We start from the raw sequence: 13,476 nt of genomic DNA on the forward strand, positions 1-13,476 counted from the left end.
TTCTGCAGTGTCTAATCGTGTGTGTTACAGATTGTCTTCTCCAGTTTGATAGTATGTGTGCTGGCGTGTCTTGTGTAGATGTTCTACGTCGCGTGTGTTTGCAGAGTGTGTTCAACGCTGATGAAGCAGGCGACGGAGTTAAGTGGAGGTTCCTGTTGCTAAACTGTGCTGCTCTTTCATCTGGCAGCAGTGGAATATTTATAAAGAATTTGACACGTCCGTCATAGCATCTGTACATTTCCTGGTCCAAAGCCAGTGCCAGAAACAGTGTCTGCACCACTGCTAACGTACACGGAAATGTGCACGGTAGTTACAGTTGTGCTGGTCACCGATTGATTAGTGGACATAAGCAACAGGTCTGGGGTGAGGTCCGGCTGTGTAGGGAAGGCAGACACAGGGGCTGGGATGGGGTCAGGCTGTGTAGGGAAGGCCAACACACGGGCTGGGGTGGGGTCCGGCTGTGTAGGGGAGGCAGACACACGGACTGGGGTGGGGTCCGGCTGTGTAGGGGAGGCAGACACACGGGCTGGGGTGGGGTCCGGGTGTGTAGGGGAGGCAGACACACGGGCTGGGGTGGGGTCCGGCTGTGTAGGGAAGGCAGACACAGGGGCTGGGATGGGGTACGGCTGTGTAGGGAAGGCCAACACACGGGCTGGGGTGGGGTCCGGCTGTGTAGGGGAGGCAGACACACGGACTGGGGTGGGGTACGGCTGTGTAGGGGAGGCCAACACACGGGCTGGGGTGGGGTCCGGCTGTGTAGGGGAGGCAGACACACGGGCTGTGGTGGGGTCCGGCTGTGTAGGGGAGGCAGACACACGGGCTTGGGTGGGGTTCGGCTGTGTAGGGGAGGCAGACACACGGGCTGGGGTGGGGTCCGGCTGTGTAGGGGAGGCAGACACACGGGCTGGGGTGGGGTCCGGCTGTGCAGAGGAGGCAGACACACGGGCTCGGGTGGGGTCTGGTAGTGTGTTGGGAAGGCAGACACACGGGCTGGGGTGGGGTCCGGTAGTGTGTTGGGAAGGCAGACTCACGGGCTGGGGTGGGGTCCGGCTGTGTAGGGGAGGCAGACACACGGACTGGGGTGGGGTCCGGCTGTGTAGGGGAGGCAGACACACGGGCTGGGGTGGGGTCCGGCTGTGCAGAGGAGGCAGACACACGGGCTCGGGTGGGGTCCGGTAGTGTGTTGGGAAGGGGTCCGGTAGTGTGTTGGGAAGGCAGACACACGGGCTGGGGTGGGGTCCGGCTGTGTAGGGGAGGCAGACACACGGGCTCGGATGGGGTCCGGTAGTGTGTTGTGAAGGCAGACACACGGGCTTGGGTGGGGTCCGGTGATGTGTTGGGGAGGCAGACACACGGCCTGGGGTGGGGTCCGAACTTGTGGGGAAGGCAGACACACGGCCTGGGGTGGGGTCCGAACTTGTGGGGAAGGCAGACACACGGCCTGGGGTGGGGTCCGGTGATGTGTTGGGGAGGCAGACACACGGGCTGGGGTGGGGTCCGGCTGTGTAGGGAAGGCAGACACACGACCCGGGGTGGGGCCCGGTGATGTGTAGGGGAGGCAGACACACGGGCTGGGGTAGGGTCCGATGATGTGTGGGGAAGGCAGACACACGACCAGGGGTGGGGCCCGGTGATGTGTAGGGGAGGCAGACACACGGGCTGGGGTGGGGTCCGGCTGTGTTGGGAAGGGAGACACACGATTTTGAAAGGGTCGGTCAGCGGACCTATTAGAAGTCTAATAAGAGCAAACTTTCAAAAACCACAGAAGTATTTATTACAAGGGCATTATATACACTGTTCGTTTCTTTCTTGGAGTACGACCTGGTCTAGCACAGCCCAGGCACGTGATGTTACATCCTATATTTGCCATAGTTGTCTTCTTGCTTCTCTCCACCCCATGGAGATGGCGGTCTCCCCGTGTTGTGGAAGTAGTACTGTGTGTCATGGCGTCAGTCGGGAAACACAAATACACCGAAACGACACACAACTTGTTCAACTTCCGGCAGCGAAGAAGGATCAGTGGGTGCAGCCACCAGATGGAGGTGGAGACGTCCGGTTATAAACCTCCAACATCCGGGTATAGACGTTGTCCGTGAGCTCCGTAACGTCATCCGACGTCATCCCGGTAGTTGGGACGGGAGGAAGGCACGTGATGGTGAACCGTCCTGTTGGGACAAAGTCAGTGAGAATTGGTCAGTGACATGACACACTAAACAGACCACAGAACATGGCCCTAAACACAACATGATGCTTCATACCACATACAACACGACGTACAACACAACACGATGTTCTACACAGGATGACACAACAACAAACAACACTCAACATAAGACGCCTCTAGAACCTGCAGCGCTCCACACAACACGATGTTCTACACAAGACGACTCAACAACAAACACTCAGCATGAGACGACTCTTGAACATGCAACGCTCCACACAACACGATGTTCTACACAAGACACTCAACAACAAACACTCAACATAAGACGCCTCTAGAACATGCAGCGCTCCACACAACACGATGTTCTACACAAGACGACTCAACAACAAACAACACTCAACATGAGACGACTCTAGAACATGCAGCGCTCCACACAACACGATGTTCTACACAAGACTACTCAACAACAAACAACACTCAACATGAGACGCCTCAAGAACATGCAGCGCTCAACACAACACGATTTTCTACACAAGACGACTCAACAACAAACACTCAACATGAGACGTCTCTAGAACATGCAACGCTCCACACAAGACGACTCAGCAACAAACACTCAACATGAGACGACTCTAGAACATGCAATGCTTAACACAACACGATGTTCTACACAAGACGACTCAACAACAAACACTCAGCATGAGACGACTCTTGAACATGCAACGCTCCACACAACACGATGTTCTACACAAGACACTCAACAACAAACGCTCAACATGAGACGCCTCTAGAACATGCAGCGCTCCACACAACACGATGTTCTATACAAGACGACTCAACAACAAACAACATTCAACATGAGACGACTGACGAGCTCGAAGTGATGCACGTGTCAGACATTTACCCCTTTGGTGCAACCCACGAACACGGGAATGGTGCTGGCAACCCAGGAAACATATTCGGGGAACGAACCAGGATTCGAACCCACAAAGGAATATTGAGAGTTCTCTGAGAGGGTGGGGAGGGATATTTAAAATATCTCTGAGATGATGTAGAAGCGATGTTGGGAAATTGAATTTGAAAGGGTGTAGAGGGAGCACTGACAGCACTGATATCTTTGAGAGGGTGTAGGGGGAATATTTGCGAGAGAGTGGAGAGGGAGCATTGATATACCTCTGAGAGGGTGGAGAAGGAACATTGATAGATCTCTGAGAGGGTGTAGAGGGAACGTTGAGAGTTCTCTGAGAGGGTGAAGAGGGAGATTTGAAAGATCTCTGAGATGATGTAGAAAGCATATTGAGAAATCTTTGAAAGGGTGTAGAGGGAGCACTGAGAGATCTTTGAGTGAGTGAGTGAGTATGGTTTTACGCCGCTTTTAGCAATAATCCAGCAAATCACGGCGGGGGACACCAGAAATAGGCTTCACACATTGTACCAGTGTCAGGAATCGAACCCAGGTCTTCGGCGTGACGAGCGAACGCTTTAACCACTAGGCTACCCGACCGCCCGAGAGATCTTTGAAAGGGGTAGGGTGAGTATTTAGAGATCTGTGAGAGTGTGGAGAGGGAGCACTGATAGATCTTTGAGAGGATGTAGTAAGAGTATTAACCTTAAGTCAATTAAAGGGCACCGCAAGAATAATGAGTGTTCAACGAGAAGAGTATAGAGTGAGTGAGTGAGTGAGTGAGTGAGTGAGTATGGTTTTACACCATTTTTAGATATATTCCAGCAATATCGCGACGGAGGACACCAGAAATGGGCTTCACACATTCTACCCATGTTGGTATTCGAACCCGGGTTTTTGGCATGACGAGCGAACGCTTTAACAACTAGACTACAAACACGGCCCGAGTTCAACGAGAAGGATATAGACGGCGTGAGTCAGTTTGGTTTGACGCCGCTATGAAAAGTATTTAAGTTGAATCGCAGCTTAATGTGGCATAAAAAACATGACGTGGTGCATATCTTAGTTATAACCCACGAGCTCAGGTCGCAGGTCACTGAATACATAGCGACTTCTCGAGAGTTTTGAAGGAAAAACTATCAAAGTACTGAGCACCTACCCGTATCAAAATGCTTGTTCTCCTTGTCATAGAATCCAGAGTAGGATGAGAAGACCACGGGGACCACGGGCACCTGCACTGACAGAAGATTGACACTTACTACATGTCTTAACACCTGCACTTACTAAATGTCTCAACACCTGCACTTACTACATGTCTCAACACCTGCACTTACTACATGTCTCGACACCTGCACTTACTACATGTTTCTACACCTGCACTTACTACATGTTTCTACACCTGCACTTACTACACGTCAAAACACCTGCACTTACTACACGTCTTAACACCTGCACTTAATACACGTCACAACACCTGCACTTACTACATGTCTCGACACCTGCACTTACTACACGTCACAACACCTGCACTTACTACACGTCACAACACCTGCACTTACTACATGTCTCGACACCTGCACTTACTACACGTCACAACACCTGCACTTACTACACGTCACAACACCTGCACTTACTACATGTCTCGACACCTGCACTTACTACACGTCTCAACACCTGCACTTACTACATGTCTTAACACCTGCACTTACTACACGTCTCAACACCTGCACTTACTACACGTCTCGACAAATGCACTTACTTCATGTCTCAACACCTGCACTTAATACATGTCTTAACACCTGCACTTACTACACGTCTCAACACCTGCACTTACTACATGTTTCTACACCTGCACTTACTACATGTCTCAACACCTGCACTTACTACATGTTTCTACACCTGCACTTACTACACGTCTTAACACCTGCACTTACTACACGTCTCAACACCTGCACTTACTACATGTTTCTACACCTGCACTTACTACACGTCTCAACACCTGCACTTACTACATGTCTCAACACCTGCACTTACTACATGTTTCTACACCTGCACTTACTACACGTCTTAACACCTGCACTTACTACACGTCACAACACCTGCACTTACTACATGTCTCGACACCTGCACTTACTACACGTCACAACACCTGCACTTACTACACGTCACAACACCTGCACTTACTACATGTCTCGACACCTGCACTTACTACACGTCACAACACCTGCACTTACTACACGTCACAACACCTGCACTTACTACATGTCTCGACAAATGCACTTACTTCATGTCTCAACACCTGCACTTAATACATGTCTTAACACCTGCACTTACTACACGTCTCAACACCTGCACTTACTACACGTCTCGACAAATGCACTTACTTCATGTCTCAACACCTGCACTTAATACATGTCTTAACACCTGCACTTACTACACGTCTCAACACCTGCACTTACTACACGTCTCGACAAATGCACTTACTTCATGTCTCAACACCTGCACTTACTACATGTCTTAACACCTGCACTTTCTACACGTCTCAACACCTGCACTTACTACACGTCTCGACAAATGCACTTACTTCATGTCTCAACACCTGCACTTACTACATGTCTTAACACCTGTACTTACTACACGTCTCAACACCTGCACTTACTACACGTCTCGACAAATGCACTTACTACACGTCTCAACACCTGCACTTACTACACGTCTCGACACCTGCACTTACTACATGTCTCAACACCTGCACTTACTTCATGTCTCAACACCTGCACTGACCACTTTCTATATCTCAACCCACTAGTGACGACGCTCCAGTGTTCTTGTTCTAGTAGATATTCCCCTTCCCGCTCTACCTACCTTTGCCTGTACTGCTAGATGGAACGCCCCCTTCTTGAAGGGCAGCAGGGATCCCCCGTGGTTCCTCTTTCCCTCGGGGAAGATCCACACCTTGCACTGCAGAGGACATGAATTACATTGTCTTTATAGACTGTCACATCCATAATTGTCTCTGCATAAACATGCACTGTACTACATGTTCTGTGGCACTCATATGGGCTGCGGACGTGCCCTTGTACGTCAACCTCGACTGATAGCGTCTATGTACGTCAACCTCGACGACAGCGTCTCTTTACGTCAACCTCGACTACAGCGTTTATGTACGTCAACCTCGACTACAGCGTTTATATACGTCAACCTCGACTGCAGCGTTTATGTACGTCAACCTCGACTACAGCGTCTCTTTACGTCAACCTCGACTACAGCGTCTCTTTACGTCAACCTTGACTACAGCGTTTATGTACGTCAACCTCGACTACAGCGACTCTTTACGACAACCTCGACTGATGTCGTCTCTGTACGGCAACCTCAATTGATGGCGTCTCTGTACGGCAACCTCAACTGATGGCGTCTCTGTACGGCAACCTCAACTGATGGCGTCTCTGTACGTCACCCCGGACCTATAGCCTTTCTGCACCTTATCCCTGACCTACACTAGTTACGCGTTGACCTTGACCCACCTTGTCTCTGTTGATGATGTCAGCTGTCTTCGCCATGGTGGACATGGCTTTCTCCTTGTCCAGGCGGTCAATGAAAATGCCACCGCTCAACCATATCGCCAGTCCGAAAGGTCCTGCTGCGTACTTAATCTCCTTCTTTGCCAGACATGTACAATTCGGGGGCTTGATAACAGCCATTCCTGGGTGTACAAATATAACATCACGTCAGTAAGCACGTCATCCTAAATGCGCCGCAATGCGCTGAGGAGGGTTGTGTCCCTTGGGCACGCCAGAAACCTATGATTGTTTCGCCCGGTTCGCTCCGAGTATGTTTCTAGGTTTGTCAGCACCACATCTGTGTTCGTGGGTTTCACCGAAGCGGTAAACATCAGTGACCAGCATCACTTCGAGTTTTCCTCCCACATCAAGCTGACACGCCGTGATATAACTGGAATCAGAGACCATATACCGGTATATGGTCTTGCTGGAATACTGTTCGAAGCTGCGTTACACCCAACTCACTAAGCCACATCACCTAACACGCATAATGATGATATTTTACGAGCGCTTTGTATTCTCATAAAATCATCCAGCTGGTTCAGAATACCTTGTTTCACCAACGTGTCACTCATCAATGAGATGTATTGAGATTTGTGATTCACCTATGATACCAAGGGTTATGTGCGAGTCCCTGAGACCCTGAGAGATCTGTGTCTCACACATAAGATCCAGGGAGATCTGATTCACCTTTGAGATGTAAGGCGATCTGGCTCGCCCGTGAGATCTATGGAGATCTGACTCGCCCATGAGATCCAGGGAGATCTGACTCATCCATAAGACAGAGGGAGATCTGACTCGCCCGTGAGATCTATGGAGATCTGAGGTCTAGGGAGATCTGACTCACCCATGAGATCAAGGGAAATCTGAGACTCGCCAATGAGGTCTTGGGAGCCCTGACTCACCCATGAGTTGTGGAGAGATCTGACTCACCCATGGGATAATAGGAGCTCTGACTCACCCATTAGATCCAGGGAGCTCTGACTCACCCATTAGATCCAAGGAGCTCTGGTGGTTGGACACTAGGATGTACGGTTCATCTGAACGGAGGTTCTCCTCATCAATCACTTCCGTATGGATACCAAACGCCTTCCGCACCAGGTTGAACGCTACAGCAGCATAACTGAAATATAGCATCCAGTTATAATAAAGAGTTATGTCAGAGTGATCTACAGCCTTTTAATACACAAACTCACTACTTATTGGTATAACAGATAACAAACACGCTATACCTGATACTACAGAGAACATACACTACCCACTGAGTGAATGAGTGAGTGAGTGGGCGAGTATTCAGCCGCATCTACCGAATGGTACATTTTACACTGTGTAACAGACACCACCCCCTTAAACACCAGGTAACAGACACTACCCCCTTATACCACAGGTAACAGACACTACCCCCTTATTCCACAGGTAACAGACGCTCCCCACTTATACACCAGGTAACAGACACTACCCCCTTATACCACAGGTAACAGACACTACCCCCTTATACCACAGGTAACAGGCGCTCCCCACTTATACACCAGGTAACAGACACAACCCCCTTATACACCAGGTAACAGACACTACCCCCTTATACCACAGGTAACAGACATTACCCCCTTATACCACAGGTAACAGACACTCCCCACTTATACACCAGGTAACAGACACGATCCCCTTATACACCAGGTAACAGACATTAACCCCCTTATACACCAGGTAACAGACACTACCCCCTTATACACCAGGTAACAGACACTACCCCCTTATACCACAGATAACAGACACTTCCCCCTTATACCACAGGTAACAGACACTACCCCCTTATACCACAGGTAACAGACATTACCCCCTTATACCACAGGTAACAGACACTACCCCCTTATACACCAGGTAACAGACACTACCCCCTTATACCACAGGTAACAGACACTACCCCCTTATACCACAGGTAACAGACACTACCCCCTTATACACCAGGTAACAGACACTACCCCCTTATACCACAGGTAACATACGCTCCCCACTTATACACCAGGTAACAGTCACTAACGCCTCAAACCACAGGTAACAGACACTCCCCACTTATACACCAGGTAACAGACACTACCCCCTTATACCACAGGTAACAGACACTGCCCCCTTATACACCAGGTAAAAGACGCTCCCCACTTATACCACAGGTAACAGACACGACCCGCTAATACCAAAGGTAACAGGCACTCCCCACTTATACACCAGGTAACAGACACTTCCCCCTTATACCACAGGAAACAGACACTCCCCACTTATACACCAGGTAACAGACACTACCTGCTTATACCACAGGTAACATACACTACCCTCTTATACCACAGGTAACAGACGCTCCCCACTTATACACCAGGTAACAGACACTACCCCCTTATACCACAGGTAACAGACACTACCCCCTTATACACCAGGTAACAGACACTACCCCCTTTTACCACAGGTAACAGACATTACCCCCTTATACCCAAGGTAACAGACACTACCCCCTTATTCACCAGGTTACAGACACCCCCCCCCCCTTATACCACAGGTAACATACACTAGCCCCTTATACCACAGGTAACAGACACTCCCCACTTCTACAACAGGTAGCAGACACTAGCCCCTTATACCACAGGTAACATACACTCCCTTATACACCAGGTAACAGACACTAGCCCCTGATACCACAGGTAACAGACACTCCCCACTTATACACCAGGTAACAGACACCCACCCCTTATACCACAGGTAACAGACACTAGCCCCTGATACCACAGGTAATAGACACTCCCCACTTATACACCAGGTAACAGACACCCACCCCTTATACCACAGGTAACAGGCACTACCCCCTTATACCACAGGTAACAGGCACTCCCCACTTATACACCAGATAACAGACACTACCCCCTTATACCACAGGTAACAGACGATACCCCCTTATACCACAGGTAACAGACACTCCCCACTTATACACCAGGTAACAGACACTACCCCCTTATACCACAGGTAACAGACACTACCCCCTTCTACAACAGGTAACAGACACTCCCCACTTATACCACAGGTAACAGACACTACCCCCTTATACCACAGGTAACAGACACTCCCCACTTCTACAACAGGTAACATACACTACCCCCTTATGCAATAAGTAACAGACGCTCAAACGCCTTTACATCATGTTTACAGACGCTCCCCACTTATACAGCAGATAACAGACGCTATCCCCTTATACTCTACGAAACGAACACTACCCACTTATATAACAGGTAACAGACACTCCCCACTAGACTAACATCTAGTCTCTGAAATAAACATCGTTTACAGAAAAAAAAAGTTGTTAAATTATAGTTAGAAAATATAATAATAAGGAGCCCAGAGACTTTCTTCATTTTCAGATAATGCAGTAATCTAGACTTGCCAAACCCTATAGGCTTGCATGGGCTGTATTGGATATATTTGTTTCAGGGTCTGCATGACAGACGCTCCCCACTTATACAACAGAGAACAGACTCTCCTCACCAGCAGAGGAGCTTGGAAAACATGGCGGACATACCTGAAGTTGTTTAAGTCTTTCGGTTTGAAGAGAGACAGAATTGTGACCCCTGACCCTATGGCTGTGAGGAGCACGTAGTAGATGGCGAACTTGACGTAGTACTTGAGGGTGTGGCTAATTTGGAGGAGCACCGGGAGAACCAGGAGGAAGACCAGCAGTACCACCCACACATACATTCCGGGGGGTCAGCACGGGGGGCACAATACGGACACACAATTCACGCTTGTAGTTACACGGCTTGCTTCACGCTAGCTGCGCGGGTTGATTCGCCTGTTTCCGCTTCTGTTTTCACTTTCGTTTTCACTTTCCTTTTCACGTCTGTTTTCGGTCAGTTATTTCCTTCACGTAGGGGTTCGATCAGCTATAAGCTTCACAAACTGTACATTCCGTGAGAGCAAATACGGGGAGCCTTGCCGAACTGTACACTTGACAACATTGGTATGTGGGTCACGTGACAGCAAGTGTCCACGAGGCGGATGTTTGTGTGAAGCACGTGAATCTGTTGCAGGAGGAGGTGAGATGCGGGTGAGGTGGGGCTTGAGGTGCAGGTGTGATGTTGGTGAGATGGGGCGGTGGTTACAGCGGTAGAAACCCTCACTTTGACTGAGGGGACTGTACAATCAGCCAGTCAGGTCGGGATGACCTTCTCCCACAGTGCACGCTTCCAGCACTGATATATGACATGTATTGTAACCAGTGTCAGCGAGGCCATCGTGGCGACGTGTGACAAATATCGGTTATCAGCTCATGTAGAGCAAGAAACAGAACGTTGGGAAGTGCGGGGCTCACCAGTAACAGGGGTGTGTAGCAAGGGACATAACACTGGGGAGGGCGGGGCTCACCAGTAACAGGGGTGTGTAGCAAGGGACATAACACTGAGGAGGGCGGGGCTCACCAGTAACAGGGGTGTGTACCAAGGGACATAACACTGGGGAGGTCAGGGTTCACCAGTAACAGGGATGTGTAGCAAGGGACATAACACTAGGGAGGACGGGTCTCAACAGTAACAGGGGTGTGTAGCAAGGGACATAACACTGGGGAGGTCAGGGTTCACCAGTAACAGGGATGTGTAGCAAGGGACATAACACTAGGGAGGACGGGTCTCAACAGTAACAGGGGTGTGTAGCAAGGGACATAACACTAAGGAGGGCGGGGCTCACCAGTAACAGGGGTGTGTAGCAAGGGATAACACTGGGAGGGAGGGACTCACCAGTAACAGGGATGTGTAGCAAGGGACATAACACTGGGAGGGAGGGGCTCACCAGTAACATGAGTGTGTAGCAAGGGACATAACACTAGGGAGGGAGGGGCTCACCAGTAACAGGGGTGTGTAGCAAGGGACATAACACTGAGGAGGGAGGGACTCACCAGTAACAGGGATGTGTAGCAAGGGACATAACACTGGGAGGGAGGGGCTCACCAGTAACATGAGTGTGTAGCAAGGGACATAACACTGGGGAGGGCGGGGTTCACCAGTAACATGAGTGTTTAGCAAGGGACATAACACTGGGGAGGTCAGGGTTCACCAGTAACAGGGGTGTATAGCAAGGGACATAACACTGGGGGGGGGGGGGGGGGGGGGGGGGGGCGGGGTTCACCAGTAACATGAGTGTATAGCAAGGGACATAACACTGGGGAGGGCGGGGTTCACCAGTAACAGGGGTGTTTAGCAAGGGACATAACACTGGGGAGGTCAGGGCTCGACAGTAACAGGGGTGTGTAGCAAGGGACATAACACTGGGAGGGCGGGGCTCACCAGTAACAGGGATGTGTGGCAAGGGACATAACACTGGGAGGGCGGGGCTCACCAGCAACAGGGATGTGTGGCAAGGGACATAACACTGGGGAGGGCGGGGTTCACCAGTAACAGCGATGTGTAGCAAGGGACATAACCCTGGGAGGGCGGGGTTCACCAGTAACAGCGATGTGTAGCAAGGGACATAACCCTGGGAGGGCGGGGTTCACCAGTAACAGCGATGTGTAGCAAGGGACATAACACTGGGAGGGCGGGGCTCACCAGCAACAGGGATGTGAAGCAAGGGACATAACACTGGGAGGGCGGGACTCACCAGCAACAGGGATGTGAAGCAAGGGACATAACACTGGGGAGGTCAGGGTTCACCAGTAACAGGGATGTGTAGCAAGGGACATAACCCTGGGAGGGCGGGGTTCACCAGTAACAGCGATGTGTAGCAAGGGACATAACACTGGGGAGGGCGGGGTTCACCAGTAACAGCGATGTGTAGCAAGGGACATAACACTGGGGAGGGCGGGGTTCACCAGTAACATGAGTGTGTAGCAAGGGACATAACACTGGGGAGGGCGGGGTTCACCAGTAACAGGGGTGTTTAGCAAGGGACATAACACTGGGGAGGTCAGGGCTCGACAGTAACAGGGGTGTGTAGCAAGGGACATAACACTGGGAGGGCGGGGCTCACCAGTAACAGGGATGTGTGGCAAGGGACATAACACTGGGAGGGCGGGGCTCACCAGCAACAGGGATGTGTGGCAAGGGACATAACACTGGGGAGGGCGGGGTTCACCAGTAACAGCGATGTGTAGCAAGGGACATAACCCTGGGAGGGCGGGGTTCACCAGTAACAGCGATGTGTAGCAAGGGACATAACCCTGGGAGGGCGGGGTTCACCAGTAACAGCGATGTGTAGCAAGGGACATAACACTGGGAGGGCGGGGCTCACCAGCAACAGGGATGTGAAGCAAGGGACATAACACTGGGAGGGCGGGACTCACCAGCAACAGGGATGTGAAGCAAGGGACATAACACTGGGGAGGTCAGGGTTCACCAGTAACAGGGATGTGTAGCAAGGGACATAACCCTGGGAGGGCGGGGTTCACCAGTAACAGCGATGTGTAGCAAGGGACATAACACTGGGGAGGGCGGGGTTCACCAGTAACAGCGATGTGTAGCAAGGGACATAACACTGGGGAGGGCGGGGTTCACCAGTAACAGGGGTGTGTAGCAAGGGACATAACCCTGGGAGGGCGGGGTTCACCAGTAACAGCGATGTGTAGCAAGGGACATAACCCTGGGAGGGCGGGGTTCACCAGTAACAGGGATGTGTAGCAAGGGACATAATCCTGGGAGGGCGGGGCTCACCAGTAACAGCGATGTGTAGCAAGGGACATAACCCTGGGAGGGCGGGGCTCACCAGTAACAGCGATGTGTAGCAAGGGACATAACCCTGGGAGGGCGGGGTTCACCAGTAACAGGGATGTGTAGCAAGGGACATAATCCTGGGAGGGCGGGGCTCACCAGTAACAGCGA

At 51.0% G+C, this 13,476-nt stretch overlaps 2 protein-coding genes across 2 annotated transcripts; both read right to left on the minus strand.

Annotated features, from left to right (window-relative positions):
* Positions 1-221: 221 nt before the first annotated feature.
* Positions 222-1,945, minus strand: LOC124114151 (DNA-directed RNA polymerase II subunit RPB1-like). Its single transcript, XM_048389740.1, has 2 exons — positions 1,855-1,945; positions 222-1,675 (listed from the first exon to the last, which is right to left on the minus strand). Exons 1-2 carry the CDS (start codon positions 1,943-1,945, stop codon positions 222-224), a joined length of 1,545 nt encoding a protein of 514 aa, XP_048245697.1.
* On the minus strand, positions 1,751-10,866 carry LOC124115729 (1-acyl-sn-glycerol-3-phosphate acyltransferase alpha-like). The gene is made up of 6 exons (XM_048389516.1): positions 10,191-10,866; positions 7,618-7,751; positions 6,593-6,771; positions 5,934-6,029; positions 4,228-4,300; positions 1,751-2,165 (listed from the first exon to the last, which is right to left on the minus strand). Exons 1-6 carry the CDS (start codon positions 10,364-10,366, stop codon positions 2,017-2,019), a joined length of 807 nt encoding a protein of 268 aa, XP_048245473.1. The 5' UTR covers positions 10,367-10,866; the 3' UTR covers positions 1,751-2,016.
* Positions 10,867-13,476: the final 2,610 nt, after the last annotated feature.

The sequence above is a fragment of the Haliotis rufescens genome, unplaced genomic scaffold, assembly GCF_023055435.1.
Source record: "Haliotis rufescens isolate VD_foot unplaced genomic scaffold, xgHalRufe1.0.p SCAF_8, whole genome shotgun sequence".
In the NCBI taxonomy this organism is placed as follows: Eukaryota; Metazoa; Mollusca; class Gastropoda; order Lepetellida; family Haliotidae; genus Haliotis; species Haliotis rufescens.